Raw genomic sequence first — 20,703 nt, 5'->3', positions numbered from 1 at the left:
AGTTTCTTTGCTCATTTATTGATTATTTGTTTTGTTATTTGGTGTTTTTTGAGTTCTTTGTATATCTTGGATATTAATGCCCTATCTGAGGAGCAGGTGGCAAAGATTTTCTCCCTTTCTTTTGACTTTCTCTTGATGCTCTTAGTTGTTTCCTTTGTGTGAAGAAGGTTTTTAATTTGATGCCATCCCACAATTGATATTTTATGTCTTGTACCTTAGGAGTCCTTGTTAAGGAAATCAGTTCCTAAGCTGACATGTTGGTTGGAGTGTTGGGTCTACCTACATTTTCTTCTAAAAGGTACAAAGTTTCTGGTCTAATTTCTAGATCTTTGATCCATCTTCATTTGATTTTTGTGGAGGGTGAGAGATGGGGGTTAAATTTTATTATACTACATATAGATTTCCAGTTATCCCAGCACCATTTGTTTAAAAGGCCATCTTTTCTCTAATGTATATTTTTAACACCTTTGTCTAGCATCATATAACTGGATTTATGTGGTTTTGTCCCTGTGAAATGACCTGATTTTGAATCACCATCTTTCCACAGTTACTTCCTTTATAAAACATAGATGAGAATGAGATGGAATGGAAGCCATCTAATATAGATGATCTCTGAATTATGCTGGTTCAACTTAACAGTTTATCCATGGTGTAAAAATGATACACATTTAGTTGAATCTGTACTTTGAATTTTTTTAATATTTATTTTTTAGTTGTAGTTGGACACAATACCTTTATTTCACTTATTTATTTTTATGTGGTACTGAGGATTGAACCCAAGTTCTCGCATGTACAAGATGAGTGCTCTCCTGCTGAGCAACAGCCCCAGCCCCTGGACTTTGAATTTTATCTTTTGCTCAGCTAGCAATATTCTATATGATACTCTCAAGTTTCAGAGTGGGGTCAGGAAACTACAGCTCCCAGTTATTCATGCAATCATGCAAGTAAACATCTGATTTTCTATATATACTGATTTCCTAACTATACTGTGTTACTGAGCTATGGTTGTCAGTAGGTTAGGTATATTAAATGTATTTTCAACTTTTTAAAAAATATTTTTTAGTTGTAGGTGGACACAATACCTTTATTTTATTTATTTATATGTGGTGCTAAGGATCGAACCCAGTGCCTCACATGTACTAGGCAAGCACTCTACCACTGAGCCACAACCCCAGCCCTATTTTCAACTTTTAATGGGTATGGGTTTATTAGGACATGACCCCATCATAAATTGTGGCTCATCTGTATTTAAAGGTTAGATGATTTCAATTTTTTTTTTTTTTTTTTTTTTTTTGGGTAACACGGATGGAACCCAGGGGTGCTTATCCACTGAGCCACATCCTCAGTCCTTTTTCATTTTTAGAAAGGATCTCACTAAGTTGTTTAGGGCCTCCCTAAGATGCTGAGGCTGGTCTTGAACTTGGAATCCTCCTTTCTCAGCCTCCCAAACTGCTGGGATTGTAGGTGTGTACACCATGCCTGACTAGATGATTCCAATTCTTAACAAGGATTTACTTACTTCCTCATCAACTATATTGTAAATTGGTATGTCTAATTTAGCTTGAGTTTTGTGAGGTCTAGATGTTCTCACTATTTAGCAGTGCATATGCTTTTTATTAGTAACAGATTAAATTGTCTATAGGTTGTATAGAAAATACATTCCAAAATAAAATTTTATTAATACAATAATTTTAAAATATATATAAAAATTAGAGAAAGGCATACATTTACCTACCACAGTGTTTTTTAAGTAAAATAAATTTAATTTACTAAGAATATCTTTCCTAGATTTTTTGACAAGAACATTTCATTTGTTAAAGTATGATTTATTATTCCAAAAAACATAAAAAAAAAATATAGCAAATCTTGACTTTATCTAGTTAGATTACAAAATTATGAAAACAGCAGCTGGCCTAGAGACCCAGTTTAGTTCTAATAGCCCTGGAGTAAAATGTGTTATGGAATAATTTTGTATGTTATAGAGAATTATTGACTGAGTTTTTATATGTGTATATATAGGAAGAGAAGTAAAGAAAAAAAATAGACTTTTGAAAGAGTAACATTCTCTACATTGTGATCTATCCCTAGAAAGTGTAAAGTCCAGTGTCCTTCTGGTCAATGAAATGTAATCACTTCTGTTCATCAACTATAATATAAATGTCTAATTTAGCTTGAGTTTTGTGATGACTAGATGTTTTCACTGGTTAGCAGTGCATTAAATACATTAGGAACTCATAAACAGGATTCAAATAAGATACTTTTGGACATCTTAGAATATAAAGATAGTCTCATTTTTATGGCTTTGATTCAAAAAAACAATAAGAAAGGCAAAGAGTTTTTAATTCCATGCATCAGTTGTGAAAATACTAATTTTTGTAAATCATCCAAACACTATATATTTATCACAAATAGAAGCAGGCACTTAATATCCATCTTTTTTTTTTTTTTTTGGTACTAGATATTTAATCCCGTGGCACTTTACCCCTGAATTACATCCCCTGCCCCCTTTTTTTCTTAAATTTTGACACAGGGTCTCACTAAGTTGCTTAGGGCCTCACTAAGTTTTGAGGCTGGCCTTGAATTTAGAATCCTCCTGCCTCAGCCTGTCCTGAGCAGCTGGGACTACAAGTATGTACCACCATACCCTTAATATCTATCTTGAAAGTACAAATTATATTTATACTAGTATGGGATACTCTAGCATTGGAAGTATGTCATGTAGTTCTTCTTTGCTCTGATTAAAAATATGCATTCTGTCTCTTCTGCATTCTTCAACCTTTATTTTAAAAATATGTCTCTGAAATATAAAGGATATTAAAAGGGTGACTGGATTTTTTATATGATTTCAGCATTCTTGGTAATTTGGGATTTTTTACACTTTTAAAAATATTATATAGACTTAGTTAAGAGCATCTATATTTAAAAATAAAAACTAAGTAAAATATATACATATGCTGGATTATTTATTTTAAGAAGAAAATTAGCTACAAAAATTTTCCCTTCATTCTTAGTAAAAAGAATACCTACTTCAGAATCCTATTCTGTACAATATTTAATTTTTAAAAAGAATGTAACAAAATTATTACATTAGCATACGTAGCCTTAATTATATTGATGGCACCAACAGTTTTGTCTTTTCAACTTCTTGAAAATTTATGTATCTCATAGCTCTCCTAAGAGTTTACTTCTTTTGAGTCCAATAAAATAATGTCTAACCTCTAAATTATAACTTACTTGATTTTAATCAAACTACTTACAAAGTTAATGTATTACATGAGTTCTGTAATGCCTATTCATAGTAGTATGTGTTCACCACAATAGTGGGGAACTGCAGTTGGTAGCTTCATTACAACTCTTGCTCAGCAGTCAACTGCAGTTGTGATTTTGGTGCTGTGGATTCTTCAAAGGTCAGACATGAAGCATCAATCCTAGAACCACACCAGTAGACAAAACTAGTATACATCTAGTCATTATTTCAGATCTATGCTGTTCATACAATTCTTTATTGTATGGAGAGTATTAAGGCTAGTGCATATACATTATTTCCCCATTATTTTGATCTTTGGACATCTGCATAGTTTCCACATTTAACAATTTTGAATTTCCTTTCCTTCATTTTAGACAATTTACTAATGTTTTGAAGTTGAATACAAAGAATAATTAAAAGACATTAAAAGTCCCTATATATCTATATATCTTCTATTCCCAACTTAAAACAAGAAAATAAGCCAAAACAATTTGTAAAGCCATGTTTAGATTAATGATTTTAGGGAAAATATCTTAAAATACAAATGTTTCTGTCATGTAAATATCTCATGATTTCCTGTGGTTGTACATATCAGTGTGTATGTATGTGCGTGTGTGTGTGTGTGTGTGTGTGTTTAAGTCAGATGTCTCTGAAAAGTAGTGCTCTTCATTTTGCTTAATGTAGTCCTCAATAGTATATGTAACATTATACAGTTCAAATAAATCTTTTAAAGTAACAGTCAAATCTTAATATTTAATGTCATATGAACACATTTTATATGGACAGTGAAAAACCACCTTAATTTGCTTTTACAGGAAATCACTAACATCAAATTTAATCTTTTCTGTTCCAAAGAATCATCTTTAGTTCAATAAACTGTCTTGACAAAATATGCCTGAAATCTTGGAGGACTGTTTTCTGAGCAATACTCAAAGTTTGGTGTCCTAGGACATTGTGTCATAGCAAATGTTGTCCTCAGTTCCTGTCTCATATAAGAACAAATTAGCAACTAAAAATATTTACATCTTGGCTCAGAACATGGAACACACATTCCCCATTCGTCATCCAAATGACTGAGTGATCCAAAAAACATTTCCTCATTAAAGTGTCATTATAAATCTTGAAAGATAAGTTTTAAACCACTATACTTTCAAAAATAGTTAAGTAAAACAATAAAAATTAAAACCTAGAAAGTTAATTTCTCTAGGGTAATATGGAAGTCCTTATAAGCCCTTAATTTTGAAAGAATTTTAAATACTAAATACAGTCATAAGAGAAGAATGATCCTCCTCAGTGGACATTATTCACATCACTAAGTGCTTTGCAGATAACAAACGTATACACTCCTGGAGAAGCACAGTATAGCTGTTAGCAGCAGGAACCTTAGAATCAGACTGCTAGGTTTGAGTTCCAGCCCCTACTCCTTACTTGGGCTAAATTACTTCACCTCTCTGGGCAATGGTTTCCTCTTAATGTGTATTAAATAAGTTACTATATATATAGCATTTAGAACTATTTATACTCTATAGTATACATTCAATATCAGATATTAATATATTTTTCAGGGTTTTTTTCTTTGGGTTGAAAATCTATATTGGAGGAAGTTTCTATATCAAAGATTTCTAGTTGGCTGTTTATTAATCTTATTGTGTATATGTAGTATATGCTATGGTTTGTACTTATACTTGTATAATCTGTATTATACAGATGTGTATAAACTGCATGGGCTGGTGATGTAACTCAGTGGTACAGTATTTGCATAGAATGCTCGAGGGCCTGAGTTCAATCCCTAGTACCATGCGCACAAAAAAAATAATAGTGTTGCCTAAATTCCATAATCCATATGATGTATATGTATATATAAACATGTGTATATGCAAGTGAGTAGTATGAAAAACAAAAACATGTTTGAGGCAAAATATATAACAGTGAAAAAATTACAGTAAACTGAAAAACCTTATTCTTAGATCCAGTCTTTCATGATGATAAAAGAACAACATTTATTCTTTCAATAGATCTCCACCTTTAGCTGGTTTATAATTGGAGCTTGGGCTATTTCCTTTGCTCTTCTGTTGGCTTAGTATTTCCTTCAACATGTATTTATTGAACACATTCGTGAAATAATCCTGTTAGGAAATATAGTCTTCCTTAAAACCTGGTGCAGTATCAGTTCATGAATTTGAAGCTTTCTTACTTTCTGGCCTAAAGTTTCAGAATGTCAGTTTTATGAGGTAGTCAATCATCAATTTGCCAGGAAAATGAAGGTCAAAGGCTTTATTTCCTTAAGCATAAGTCATCTTCCCAAGGTAGTTAGCTGGCACATATCCTTTCTGTCCTTGAGTTTCAGCTAACCACCACTCTTTATTCCCACTTAGATCACAAAATCTAAGTATGTGGACTCTTTGGTACTCCTGAAGGCTGAGTTCATGGTCACTCCGTGCTTGAAAAGCATGAACTGCATAGAAAATCTAGACAACAAAGCAAATGACATTATTAGAACAAAACCCAAAAATTTAGAGAAAAATAATAAAGATTTTTAAGATTTTTAGAAGCAATGTCAGTTTTCTTATTTTTTCAAAGTCATTGCCCAGATTTTTCTGTTGGGCTTATTTTGCTAAAATATGACCTCAATTAAGAATGGGGTGAAATAGCATTCTTACTCTGTTAGAATAAGTTTAAATTGTCCATACTTGAAGGCAATTGGGCAGTTTCTATTAAAATAAATTAATGTTAATTCCTTTTGAATCAATAATATCTCTAAGAATCTCTTCAACCAAAACAAACTCTAGCAAATAGTCTTACACAGTAATATTACTCTAATACTTATATGGAAGGTAAAAAGAGGGATGTGGGAATGTTCTAAATGTGCAAGAGGAGAAAAGTTCAATTCTAGACTCTCATACTGAGAAAATTTGTAGTCATAAAAATGTTATTTCATGACACTAATAACAGAAAATGCTTATGATGAAATAGTAAAAGAAAAAAGTATAAAATTAGGGTAAACAATATATGCCTAAAATTGCTAATTTCTTTGAATGGTGGGATGATAGGTAATTCTCATTGTTACTTCTTTGTTTCTTTGTTTATTTTCCAGAACTTTATAATGACATTATATGAAATTTACAAGTTTAAAATTACTTTAAGTGACTTAGAAGAACTAACAAACCATATTGTTTCTGTTCTCAAAAGAACACTGCATAATTAGATAGGAAGCTCTAAAACAGAGCTTCCAGTAAAATCATAACTGATAAAAAATTTAGCTATATATAAAATAAATCAATTGGCTAATAATGTTAATAAACTAATTTATTTAATCAAACATTATGAAGTGCCCACCAAGTGCCAGATGTTATTTTATCAGAGACCCTATTAGAGCTCAGCTAGAAAAATAATGTCAACAAGGCAAAACAAAACAAACCCACAGCACCTCCACCAACAACCAAACCACATATAGGTGATATATTAGCTAATTGTAAACTGGATTTCAGAAGAAATAACTACATAAATGACAAAGTTGACAAAGGCAGAAAATATGTCATGCAGAGATAAATATATGAAAACAATATATAGAGAAAGGCAATCAGATTAACTTTCAAAATTTAGTGCTAATTGATAATGGGAACTATGAGCAATAAGGCGACTTTATTGAGTAAGGAATAGAGGCTAGGCAGTGTGATATGGGGGGACTATGTTGTAATTTAAGTTCTATTTAAATATTGAATTATTATTTAACTTCTGATTAAATTCTGATTCTATTGCTTGCTTTATTGTCTTAGCAACTAGCATAAGCTGCTCTTCAAGTAGAGGAATTGCTATTGTCTGAATATTTTCTTCCTCCTAAAATTTGTGTGTTGAAATGCTAACCTTCCAGGTGAGGATATTGAGATGGAGCCTTTGGGAGGTGATTAGTCATGAGGACAGAGCCTCCAGGCATAGGATTAATTCCTTTAAAAAAAGAGGCCCAGGAGAGACCATTTATCCCTTCCACCAGGTGAGACCCTCACAAGAAAGTGCCGTCTATGTACCAGGAAGTTGGTTCCCACCAGGTCATAAAAATGCCAGTGCCTTGAACTCAGACTTCCAGCCTCCACAATTGTGAGAAATTCCCTTTATTTATAAGCCACCCAGCTTATGGTAGTTTTGTTATAGCTGCCTAAATGGACTAAAGGTCAAAATTAAACTTGACTTCACTCACATCTTGGTACACAGAAAGAATTCAAATATTTGTTGATTTGACTGCAGTTAGGCTAAAAGTCTTGGCTATCATACAGGAGATTGTCTTGTATCATACAAGATAAATACAGAAGATATTGTTGGACATGCATTATTGTATAATAAAAATAAAGAAAAAGGGAACACTATAAATTCATCAGCATTGGAATGGTAGAAATAATAAAGACCTTTTATAGAGCTTATGATAGTTTACATATCACTTGGGCTTTATCTTCAATGATTCTGAGTTGAGACTTGAAGAAGAAACATACTTTTAATCATTGAGCTAATGAGTGCTACTAGGTCCAATATCTTTTAACTCCAAATCCTACTCTTGGTCCATGTTTCATAATGCTTAAACCATACTCTCGTTCTAGCAAGCATATTCAGAGTGTATTCTTGTGGAAAGGAACTGGAGTCCCTAATAAGGGTCTGTTTGGAAAATGAAAACACTAAACAGATCCACAAAAGCCAAATGAAAGATTTGGTTTGCAAAAGCATTTAGGAATGTGATGTGATGTAATACAGCCCCTGAAATAATGTTCAAGAGCATACATTCATAGTTGCTAACCATCTATTGGAATTTTTGAAATAATATGTATCCTTCACCAATGAGGCAATAGATTTTTCAGCAGGATGGATTATCTACTAAAATACCATTCCTAAATATTTGTAGTAGTCTTTCACTTTGGCACAAATTCTCTCAAGGGGAATATAAAATCTTCTACCTAGATATTTAGTATGAAATTATAGTTTATATTTTAAACATTAAATATAGATTCTCATTAAATCATAAATTTAAACTATAAAACATAATGTGCTTTCAATACTTTAGATGATCATGGTCCAAATTTATTTAGGTTGAACTTTTTCCAGTTTTTATATAATTTATGTTAAATGGAAACATATATTCTATACTCAAAATGGAAATAAATTTTACAGTCATCTTTTAAAAGTCTGTCTCTTATTTTAATCTTTTTTAGTATTTTCTTTAATGTTAGATTACAAATTAGAAGTTTTCCACCTAAAATGTATTTTGGGAGCTGAAAGTTTTCTCATTATTTTCAATCCTTTAATTTTTTATTTTTCTAACTTTAAATTTTATATGTTTTGGTTCAGATACATTAATTAAAATGTTATTAATTTGAACCATTGTAATCTAATGCTCTTTTATTTTTCCTTAGCATTTACTAAAATATATTTTATTGGTAGCTTTTGTGCACTCAGAAAAACTCTGGCTCATTTTATTTATAATATTCTGTGAATAAAACCTATTTCTCCACGGTATTTACTGTTTCAAAAATAATAGCACTCTGTATTATTGACTCATACCCAATTTATTAACCACTGTTGAGAACCATCAGATCTTTTCCTGTGGTACCATTGTCAGTACAGCATTCCCTTATTCTATATATTTGTGCATTTAACTTCCTCTTGTGGTAAGTCACATTACCTGTCTCCACTGAATCTCATTTTATTTATTTTGTCACTGTTCTCCAATTAACAACAAAATTCATATTTTAATCTTCTTTTCCAAAACAAAAAAAAAATATATATATATATATATATATATATATATATATATATATATCATTTGAAAATCTTTTTATATCAATAAATAGCTCTCCAAATCTTCATTTTAATGACTACTTAAATACATTATAATTCTGTCAAATTTTTGAAGGACTTTCTAAATAATAACATTCTAGCCATGTATATCAAAATGTAGATATTGAAAAGGAATTTGAGAAACTCAGCAACTAGGAAGAAAAAGAAATGACTCAATATTCTCAAGCTCAAAAACTAATGACCAACAGTGGATTAATGAAGCACTAAATCTATCTCCATTAAAATAAACAATAAGAGAGGGAAGTCATTATTGTCATTTTCATTCACCATTACTTCAGTGATTCTAGTGAATTGATCAAAAGTTGCTAAAAAAGGTACAAGACCAGACTATGAACTTAGAAAAAAATGATAGCAAAGCAACTAACTTTCTACCAATTTTTTTAAAAAATGTACTTTCAATAATATTTATATAGAAAAAAAAGCACTGATTCTTGGATAATGATCTGCCCTGTAAAACTAGGTTTCCATCATTATTAAGCCTGATTCTCTTTGCAAACTGCCAAGGACAACATTCCACTGACCAAACAAGGCACTTAGATGTGGTGGACCCCAAGATTCCCACCCCTGTTATACATATCCTATATAATCACCTTCCTTTGATTATAGATGGCACTTGTTAATGTGATGGGATTTCACTCCTGTTGTTAGGTTGTGTTACATGGTTACTGTTAAGACATTTTGCAGAAGTGCCTGATAAGGTTCCTGAGAAAATGACTGAATTAGTCAAAAGGGAGATTATTTTGGGTGGGCCTGACCTTATCAAAAGAGACCATTAAAAGAGCATTTGGGTCTCTCAGAAGGAAAGCCAAAGAGATGTTCACTAACATGAACTAAACAACTAACAATGAAGAAATAACCAACTCTATAAACTGTCTATAGAGATAATCACATGGCAAGGATCTGAAAGCAGCCCTTAGTTGCTTGAAGTTATCCCTGTCTAATTTCCATCAAGAAATTGAATAGCTCAGTCCTGCTGGAATATGAAACTGAATTCTGTCAACAACCATGAGCTTACTATAGAACTTCAAGTTTCAGGAAAAAGCCCATGCAATGCCTACATTGTAGCTCTGTGAGATTCTGTGCAAGGCATCCAAGCTTGGACTCTTGACCATGGACACCAAAATAATAAGTTTGTATTGTTTTAAGTCACTAAGTTTGTGATGATTTTTATGCAACATAGAACACTAGTCATATTATGCCATTACTATTTGATGGACAAAGGAAGAGAATACATTAGAAGTGGTAGGCATATTTGTTTGACTGCTTTGGTTGCATTTGTTGATCCAGCAAAAACAGTTGAGTGTAAAAATTAAGTTCCTTGGTGTAAATCAGTACTGTCAGGTTATGAACATCTATTAGCTCATTCCAATTATTCAACAAAGGCTCTGGACCGTAATTTAGGAGCACTCCAAAAAAACACCCAGAATAAGTCTGTACTTTCTTTGTGGGATGAGTATGCAGGACCCTGAGTGGATTGGTTCTGAGGTCCCCAAAAGTAAGGTACTCATACCTCCTGATTACACCACAGAATGTCCTCCATTAAGCACTTCCATTAAAGTATGTGTCCCAATAAAAATAGTAAATAATGTTTTTGCCCTTCCCATAAGACTCCTGATCCAGAACTATCCTAGAAAGTATCCTAGAAAATGTCTTTCCCAACAATCTCTCTTCTTGCTTGAGAGGGAGAATGAATAAGTAAATTAAACCTCTAGAGAAGTGATTTCTTTATTTTTTGGAGTGGGGTATCATGGATTGAACTCAGGGGTACTCAACCATTGAGTCACATCCCCAGCCCTATTTTGTATTTTATTTAGAGACAGAGTCTCACTGAGTTGCTTAGCACCTTGCTGTTGCCAAGGCTGGCTTTGAACTCGAGATCCTCCTGCCTCAGCCTCTGAGCTGCTGGGATTACAGGTATGTGTCATCATTCCCAGCTGCAGCAGTGATTTCTAATATTTTTAAATAAAATTACCCTTTGAAAACCTGTTGAAATCTATTGACTTCTTATACCATTTTTACATATTTGAGGAGACTCATGCAACCCAAGCACATTCATACACTCCTTAGGTTCTTGGAGTCTAGGTTAAAAAATTGAGCTGTAGTATAAAACTTACAAAGCCACTCTAACCTAAATAAGTCTGAAATTACCTGTATCTGAATGATTTTTTTTAGGACCCCATAGATGCACCATGAATAGCAGGTAGAGACCCTGTCCTTGTCAGGCTCCACTAGAACAATTTAAAAGACTAGATTACAGCTTACAACACCCTTTTGCATCAATTCTTTGCAAAAGAAGTACTTCCACAGTAGTAAAGAATAGGAAAAGAAATAGAGGCTAAAAGGGGCACATAATTAAGCCAACTTCAGTTGCAGTTGATGTTCTTGATTAAAAATACAAACACATAATCAAAACCTAAAAAAGACAAAGTTGCTTTTTAGGGTATCTCAAGTGTGAGATATTATATAATGTATCCTCATTGGTCTCAAAAATGATGCAGTTTACTCCCTCTTTTCAATCTCCTTCTAGGGATCTCTAGAATGTGTTATTTTCTTAGACTGTTACACCGTAAACATAAGGGATCAACCATTTCTTTTCACACTTTCTAAGAGCCACTGGAATGGAAACTTCAGCCTCCTGACAAGGACTGTGAAGATAATATAATCCTTTCTGTTTCCAAGGGATGACAAGTAGTTTCATTATGAGAGGAATCCGAAAACCACTGGCTCATGTGCTTCTATTGGCTGAAGTTAAGAAATAAACAGAAATATTCCTTAGTGGACTTTTTTTTCCTCTCATACTGGGATTTCCAACAGGTGCCTTCTCTTCTCCTTATAATAAATTCATTGGGATAGATTCTCCCTTTGCAGAGGGAAGGTCTTCAGTTTGAAATGGGTCATTTTATCTTTGAGGGAAGATTCTAGGAATCCTATATGCCATAGAACCCTCATGTATACCTAATAAGAAGGTTGTGAAGATAACATAGCATACAATAAATATTGAATAAATATTTCCTATTACACTCAACCTTGACCAGTATGGGTTGTGATATAGTTTAGATATGAGTTGTCCCCCAAAAGCTCATGTGTGAGACAATATAAGAGGGTTTAGAGGTGAAATGATCAAGTTACAAGAGCCTTAACCTAATCAGTGCATTAATCCTCTAATAGGGATTAACTGAGTGGTAACTGTAGGCAAGTAAAGTGTGGCTGGAGAAGTTGAGTCCCTGGGAGAATATACCTTTGGGTATATATTTTTTGCTTGTTGAGCAGAGCTCTCTCTGTGCTTCCTAGTGCAATGTCCCTAGATGCTTTCCTCTACCACACTCTTCTGCCATGATGTTCTGCCTCACCTCAAATCCTGAGGAATAGAGTCGGCCATCCATGGACAAGACCTCTGAAACTGTGAGCCCCCAAATAAACTTTTACTCCTCCAAAATTTCTCTTGTGAGGTCTCTGGGTCACAGCAGCCAAAAAGCTAACTAAAACACCCCCTAATTAGAAATTACCCTAATGCCCATCAACTGGTGAATGGTTAAAACATACTATATCCATGGAAGGGAAAATTACTAGGCAATTAAAATCAATAAAATATGTATTTATACTATAACACAGATGAATCTCAAAAACATTATACACTAAATGAAAAAAGGGAATTGTAAAAACCACATATTGTATAATGCCATTTATATGAAATATACAGAAAAGACAAAACTGTGGAGATAGGAAATAGTTTAGTGGTTTCCTAAAGCTGGAGATGGTAAAGAGCAACTAATGCAAATAGGTACAAAGGATTTTTGAGAGTGAAAGAAATGTTCTTAAATTGAATTAATGTGATGGTAACACAATTTGGTAAATATACTTAAAGTCATGGAATTTTATACTTTAAAATGAATTAATTCATATGGGCAAATAAATAAGACCTTAATAAAGCTATTTTGGAGGAAAAGTCATGAATTGAACAGCAATCTACACTGTAAATGGAATAAACAGAATACATAAAATATTTTTGGAGGGCAGTACAGCAATGTCTCTAAGGTTTTATATATACTCTCTGACCCTCCTATATTTTTAAGGATTTTCCTCATAGATATGTTCACAAAAGAGCACAAAACAGGTGAAAAAGAACGTTCCTAAAATCTTTCCTAAAAGATTCTAAATTTTTTTGTTAGGGTGAGAGTTCCATATATGACTTATTCTATAAAATAAAATACTATGGAGAGTTTTTTAAGGAAAAATTAAGCTAATTAGATATAGTTTATGATATATTATTTATTGTTTTAAATATTTATTTTTTTGTAGATGGACACAATACTTTTATTTATGTATTTTTTATGTGGTGCTGAGGATCAAACCTCACATATGCTAGGCAAGTGTTCTACCACTGAACCACAAACCCAGCCCTGATATATTATTTTTTAAGTAGAAAAAATATGTAACACACATGATATGTTTCTTACTTGTATAAATATATGTATTTGTATATACATTGAATATGTCTGAAAAGTTATACATAAATATTGTCTCTGAAGAGTAGGAGTAAGAAAGCAATTAAGACCTTTACTTTTACTTTATATATTTCTTCTGACTAGTTTAACTTTTCAAAAGTAAATTTTATCACCCCTATATAAAAGATGTTTTTTTACTTAATAAAAAGTCAATAAGGAAAAAAAAACAAGTTGAATAAGAATTAGCTGGTCACCAACTGAGAATTAACAGTGAAATATACTGAAACTTTATACTGAAGCAAAAATGAATCCTACATTATAGTTAACATACCATCTCGTGATAGGATTATACCAGTAGCCTTTGCATCAGTGCAATGAGGGACAAGTAGCCCTTAAAAGTATCAGTATGTAGTATATGGCATATACAAGTGATTAAAAATGGCCAATTACTAGATAGCTCAATGAAGATGTTGCTTTTAGAGGAATCAGGAACAATTTCCTACATGCTATTAATGGTCACAATCTGTTCAGCATTGAACTGCATTTCTCTAATGGAGGGGTGTACAAAGTGCATTTTCACTTTAAGTACATAACAACAGAGTTGTAACAGCAACAGCTACTATTGAGTGAGTGTCTACTCTGCTAGGTACTTTACACACACACATTATCTCTAAAACATCAACTCTGCAACATAGGAATCATTGTCCTCTTTGTTTCATTTGAGGAAACAGGCTCAGAGAATTAAATTCTTTGCAAAACAGTCCACAGAGAGTACCCACTAATAGAGCTGGGACTTTTTGATGGCAATGCTGGCGCTTTCCTATCAAGTCTTACAGTAAAATAGTGAGCATTTAGAGATTCGTTCAAGTTTTGAAGAGCCTATTTTTTCATTGAGGTTCAAATTCTTACCTGCTCATCTACCTCTTGAAAGCTGTCAACATCAGTGCCGTTTATTTCAAACTTTCCACAGGTGCCACTAAGAGATGAGCTGCTATCACTTATGCTGCCTTCTGGGGTCCCTGTGACACTGTCACTAGCTGGCCGAGAAGACACAAAGAGGCTGATGTTGTCAAAATCATCGTCACAGAACCTGTTCTCAGCATCAGCCTTCTGCACTTTTGCTGGATTGTACGGTTTTAGGAAGGAGGAATACACATATCCTTTTACAACTGGGTAGGAAATAAAAAGAAAGAAGAACCAATGTCAAGTGCATACTGTTCCCAAATGCCTGGGTTTAGAGAAGCACACAAAGACCATTGGGAAAAAAATCTCAACCTGAGGAAGGGTGGTAATTCTGGAGAAAAACTTACTTCCCGTGTCAACAAGCCACCTGCTAGTACTCCCCAGTGGATCTTTCTGTTCCATCACAGCTACCAACTCTCCTTCCAAAAGGTTGATGTCATATTCTTGTGTGGCATTGCACTTGCGCTTAGCTTGGTAGAGTTCCTCTGCACTGTATGTGGACAGAAGTTTGGAGCGATGAATGTCAGTTTGACGTGGCACTTCTGGCTGGGAAAAGCAAGGAGAATATTTGTTTTATATGGATGTATAATGAAATCCTCAGTAGATTCGTAACATTTTTCTCTATAGATTCTTTAAAAACATATACTGATTGGGGCTTATTTCAAGGTGAAGTGTTAGATTAGGCTCTTATTGTCGAGTGCTCCAGTAAGTCATGCAGCGAAAAATTCTCTAGTAAGCACAGGAGGGCAGTGTTGTAGAAAAGAAAGAAAATTCATTTGAAAAATCAGGAGGCAGAGGTTCTAATCCCTCTTGAAGAACATTTTAACCCTTTGGTATTTTCTGAGCAACATTTTAACTCTTGCTATATTAAGCACTTGATAAATAATATTTCATTCAATAAATTGCACACTTGCTTGTCTTTTTCTAGAAAATAGCAGTAAATTCAGCAGGAGTAAGAAGCCATAGACCCCTTCCAAGCTCCAGCCCATTAAGTGACTTTGAGAAAACCACTTTATCTCTGGAACCCAGGGTGCCTTAGCTTGAAAATGCAAGGGTTGGATTACATGATTTACCTCTAAAATACTTGTAAACAAATATTTAGAGTGCCTACTTTGTGTCAAGCACCATTTTAGGCATTTTAGGGATATGCTATGTACAAAACAGAAACCCAAATCCATGATTTTATGGAATAACAAAGTCATAGAACAAAGGCTATAGAATATATTTAGTATACAGGGTAGAAATAGAGAAGAAATTTAAACATAATGAACAAATTATAAGATTAGAATTAAATTAGTGATAAGAAAAATAATATGATACTATGATTTGGACAAAGTGAAGTAGTGATATTTTAACAGTCATGGATGCTGCTATACTCACCAGAACCGGCACAGGCTTCTTCTTTTCAAAACTGAGTTTCCTCTCAATAAAGGTGGCACTATTGTCCTTTACAAAATTCAGATTGTGAACCTCTTCTAGTACTCGATTCTGAATCTCAGAGATGCTTGAGACTAACAGTGGTGCCTATGGTAGAAATGATACAGCATTATTTCCAGACAGCTATATAACCATATTAGGAGTTAAATTTACCAGAGTTGCAATGAGCATTTGAGAAAGTGTAAGAGAGCTCATAGTGAAAAATTAGGGCGATTCTAGAACTTTTGCATAAGGATAATCTAATTTGCCATATCTAGAAACCCTGCAAAAATGATAGGAATATATGTGTGTGTGTGTGTGTGTGTGTGTATATATATATATATATATATATATATATATTTCAAGTCTAAATAAAAGGAGAACAGAAGAGGGAAAGAGGNGGAGGAGGAGGAGGAGGAGGAGGAGGAGGAGGAGGAGGAGGAGGAGGAGGAGGAGGAGGAGGAGGTAAAATAAGCAACAAAGTCATGGAACAAAGGCTCAAGAATTAATAGTGGAGAGACCCTGCACCTACTAGAAGAAATAGTAGACCCAAATCTCCATCATAAAGGCTTAGGAACTGACTTCCTTAACAAGACTCTGAAATCACAAGAAATAAAATTAAGAATCAATAAATGTAATGACATCAAACTAAAAAGCTTCTTCACAGCAAAGGAAACAATCAAGAACATAAACAGAAAGCCTACAGAAGGGAAGAAAATCTTTGCCACCTGCATATCAGACAGCATTAATCTCCAGAATATATAAAGAATTCAAAAAACTTAACACCAAAAAAAAAACAAAAACAAATAACCCAATCAATAAATGTGAAAAGGACCAAATGGAGACTCTCAGAAGAAGAAATACGAATGGTCAAAAAATATATGAAAAAGTGTTCAACTTCTCCAGCAATTAGAGAAATGCAAATTAAAATTACACTGAGATTTCATTTCACTCTACTCAGAATGGCAATTATCAAGAATACAAGCAAAAATAAATGTTGACAAGGATGTGTGGATAAAGATTCACTCATACATAACTGATTGGACTGCAACTTGGTATAACCATTCTATAAAAAACAGTATGGATATTTCTCAGAAAACTTGGAATGGAACCACCATTTGACCCATCTGTCCCACTCCTCAGTTTATACCTAAAGGACTTAAAATCAGCATACTACAGTGACGCAGCCACATCAAGGTTTATAGCAGCTCAACTCACAATAGGCAAATTATGGAACCAAACTAGGTGCCTTCAACACCTAGTTTGGATAAAGAAAATATGGTCTATATACACAATGGAATATTACTCACTCTTAAAGAAGAATAAAATTATGGTATTTGCAGGTAAATGGAGGTAGCTGGAGAATATGCTACGCAAAATAAGCCAATCCCAAAAAACCAAAGACTGAATGTTTTCTCTGATATTCAGATGTTAATTCACAATAGGGAGCTAGGGAAAATAGAGGTAATTTGGATTAGGCAGAGGAGAGTGAAGGGAGGGGAGGGAATATGGGGGTAGCAAGGATAGTAGAATGAATCAGACATTATTACCCTGTGTACATATATGATTACATGGCCAGTGTGATTTTTCATCATGTACAACCAGGAGAATGTGAAATTATGCTCCATTTATGTATGATGTGTCAGGATGCATCCTACTATTATGTATAACTAATTAATTTTTTAAAAATTTAAAAATAAATAATAAAAATAAGAATTCATGGTGGTACAAATCTCCCACACAGTGGAGTAGTATAGTGGCAGGGGAAAGGAGTCTAAGATAAGAAGCACTAATTGAGTGTCTGTGCTAAGATTTAAACAAATCAGCAGATCCCTTGACATGCTTCCCATCAAGATGTAGAGTCTAGGTTCCTGCCTATCAAAAACAGGTGGATCTTTATTGTTGTTTTATTATGTGTGGGATGTTGGGACTACAACCAAGGACCTTGTTCTTGTTAGGCAAGGGCTCTTCCAATAAGCCTCACCCTCAGTGATAAGTGGGTCTTTACAGTGACCTCAATGAATAGGATGCTGAAAAGAACAGAGCCATGGAAATGATGCTGTCTGACTTTAAAGATTAGACTAGAAACAGTCGTGCAGTTTATGCTGGTATTCTTGGGACACTCACTCTGGAAACCTTCACTCACTTTGTAGAAGTCCATCTTCTCTATGGCCACCATGTAAGAAGACCACAGTGAAAGATGAGAGAGAGTGGGGGGAACTCCCCTTGGAACCCCAGCTATTCCAATCCAAACTGAATGACCAACAGTCCAGTGAATCCCTGAAACCATGAACTATAATAGTACCATGTTTGGTGTAATCTAATTTAAGCCCCATTTCAGTGAAATTGAATGATTATCTCTTCCCTTCCTTGGCAGAAGATGAAGATTCTTTTTCTGCAAATGGTAAAACAGTCTCTAGAATGAGTGACACTATGCATTAACAAGGATAGGGGACCCATATTGGAAAGAGGAAAAATCAGAAACAGATGTACGCTGACCTTGAAACCCTTTTCCATTTCCCTACCACCAACCTTAGAAATCACACTGCTTCCCTGCAGACAGAAGACTTGAAGAACTGTCTGTGGGTATTCTGACCAGTATGAGAGGAAAAAGACATAACGAACCTATTATGAAGGGTTCTCAATTGAAATGACAGATTACACAGTCATGAAACACAGTTTTCAACTACCTACGGGCTCAAGGGTGTCATTTAGTCCTCAACTTTTTCAGTGGTCAACAGATCATTAGACAGCCCAGGCATGCCTCTAATATGAGGGAATCTGATAAATAGAAAAGCAACTTGTCTTAATTTTAAGAAAACAAAGGGCCCTTGAATATTAAAATAAGAGCAGAAATAAAAGGAAATAATTGATGGGTTAGAAGACTAAAGTAGGAAAATTTCATAAGAGATTGAGAAAAGATATAGAGATAGAAAATAAGTGAGAAAAAATAATAAATTTAGAGGTAACAATCTAGGAGGTTCTGAAAAAGAAAAAAGGAGCAAAGAAAGAAAAAATCATCAACAAAATTGAATTTCATCAAGGAAATTGAAATTGAATGAATTTTGAAATTGAGAATTTCAAAAAGTTTCTAGAAGAGGCAGAATTTTCATGTTAAAAGGATCCCACCAAGTGTCCAAAATTTCAGATGGGGAATTCCTAGGTGCTTCCAAAGGGTCCAATGAGAGGACATATATACATAGAACGTACATAGAACCAAGAATCGGACTGGGTTGTACAATTCTCAGCGAAAGAGTGGAAGCTAGAATAATATAGAACAATGTAATGTTTTCATATGCACAAAGAACAACTTCTACATCCATGGAAACCATCAGTGAAGCATGATGATATTAAAAAGACATTTTTCTGGTATACAAAGTATCAAAATATTCATCTCCCAATCATTTTTTTTTCAGAGAACCACTCAGAAATACACTTCTCCCCAGATAAGGGCATAAAGGAATAAGTCAACATGGCATCATAAAATAAGGAATTGGGATCCCACACAGAATAGAGAAGAAGGGGTCCCTTAGAATGATGATGAGGTATGATCCCAGGATTACGGGTAGAAGGGCAGTTCAGATTGGAGCAGATCAGAAAGCACTGGGAGAGATTTCTGCAAGAAGGCACAATTTATAGAATACCACACACATTTGAAAATCCTAAAAGGTTAGTCAATTGAGAGATAAAATTAGACAAAGAAAAATGAAGCAACTGGCAAAAGAAAAACAATTACTAACTTCAGAAAAAAAAAGCTATACATGAAAGAAAAATTAATTGTGGTGTTCTGTGTAGCTAAACAGCATTCACTTTGTGTGCTGGGTATCTGTGTACATCTTCAAATTTATTCTCCTTCCTCTCTACCCTGCTCTATGTGCAAGAGTCTCATCAGAATTAAAAAGCAACAGGTCACTGGGTGTGGTGGTGCGTGCCTGCAATCCCAGCAACTCAGGAGGTTGAGGCATGAAGATGGCAAGTTTGAGGCCAGCCTCAGCAATTTAGCAGGTCCTGTGCAACTTGGTAAGACTCTGTGTTAAAATAAAAAAAAATAAAAAGGGTTGGGGATATGGCTCAGTGGTTAAAAGCCCCCAGGTTCAATCCCCAGTATCAAACAATCAAATAAATAACAATAACAACAATAAAACAATGTTGCACTCTGGTTTTCAGATGGGTTCAATCAATGAAGAGTACACCCAGGAAATCAGAATGAGAAAAGGAATGGAGATAAGGATATTTATTTCCTAAATTTTCTTTCTATAGTATTAACTGAACCACACAGACCTATCAGATAGTCCTGTGCACATCCCTCTCTTTGTCCATTCCTATGCCAACCTCTTCCCTTATCCATTTAAACCTAGGTGTTATATGGCTCCCCTCTTTTGCTACCCTTGGGGCAGAACACTGGCTGCAAGGATTTTCCCATAGAAATCTCACATTTTTGTAAATAATCCCTTTATTAATTTTTCTCCAAATGATCAATTTGAGTGTTCTGGTTTTTTTATACTAATATGATGACTGATACACAAGTTAAACAATTGAAACAGCATGTAAACATAGCTAAATTTATGGTAAAACTACTGGAGTTCCATAGCAAGATCTTCTGTGAATATATATGTTGTGAGAACATAAAAAAGAGGGCTAAGTTCTCATTTTTCATAGTGGAATACATTATGCCTAAAAGTGAAAAATAATGAAATGGCAAAATAAAATCTTATTTTAAAATATGAAAGTAAATACCAAGAGAATCACCTAAAAGAATTGAAAAATAGTTGTCCCCGAGGAAGAAGAAAT

General features: G+C 33.9%; 1 protein-coding gene across 1 annotated transcript in view; it reads right to left on the bottom strand.

The window, feature by feature from the left end:
* Nucleotides 1-1,365: 1,365 nt before the first annotated feature.
* Nucleotides 1,366-20,703, bottom strand: part of Arhgef38 (Rho guanine nucleotide exchange factor 38) — a 147,899-nt gene continuing 128,561 nt past the window's right edge. The window contains exons 11-14 of the mRNA XM_015484614.2: nt 15,877-16,020; nt 14,844-15,042; nt 14,443-14,702; nt 1,366-5,715 (exon numbers count right to left, since the gene is read on the bottom strand). Coding sequence (XP_015340100.1) covers nt 5,530-5,715; nt 14,443-14,702; nt 14,844-15,042; nt 15,877-16,020 — 789 coding nt within the window. The 3' untranslated portion in view covers nt 1,366-5,529. The remainder of the gene's footprint in view (nt 5,716-14,442; nt 14,703-14,843; nt 15,043-15,876; nt 16,021-20,703) is intronic.

Source organism: Marmota marmota, unplaced genomic scaffold, assembly GCF_001458135.2.
Source record: "Marmota marmota marmota unplaced genomic scaffold, marMar, whole genome shotgun sequence".
NCBI lineage: Eukaryota > Metazoa > Chordata > Mammalia > Rodentia > Sciuridae > Marmota > Marmota marmota.
The sequence above is the reverse complement of the archived record's forward strand: the minus strand, read 5'-3'. Positions and strand labels throughout refer to the sequence as shown.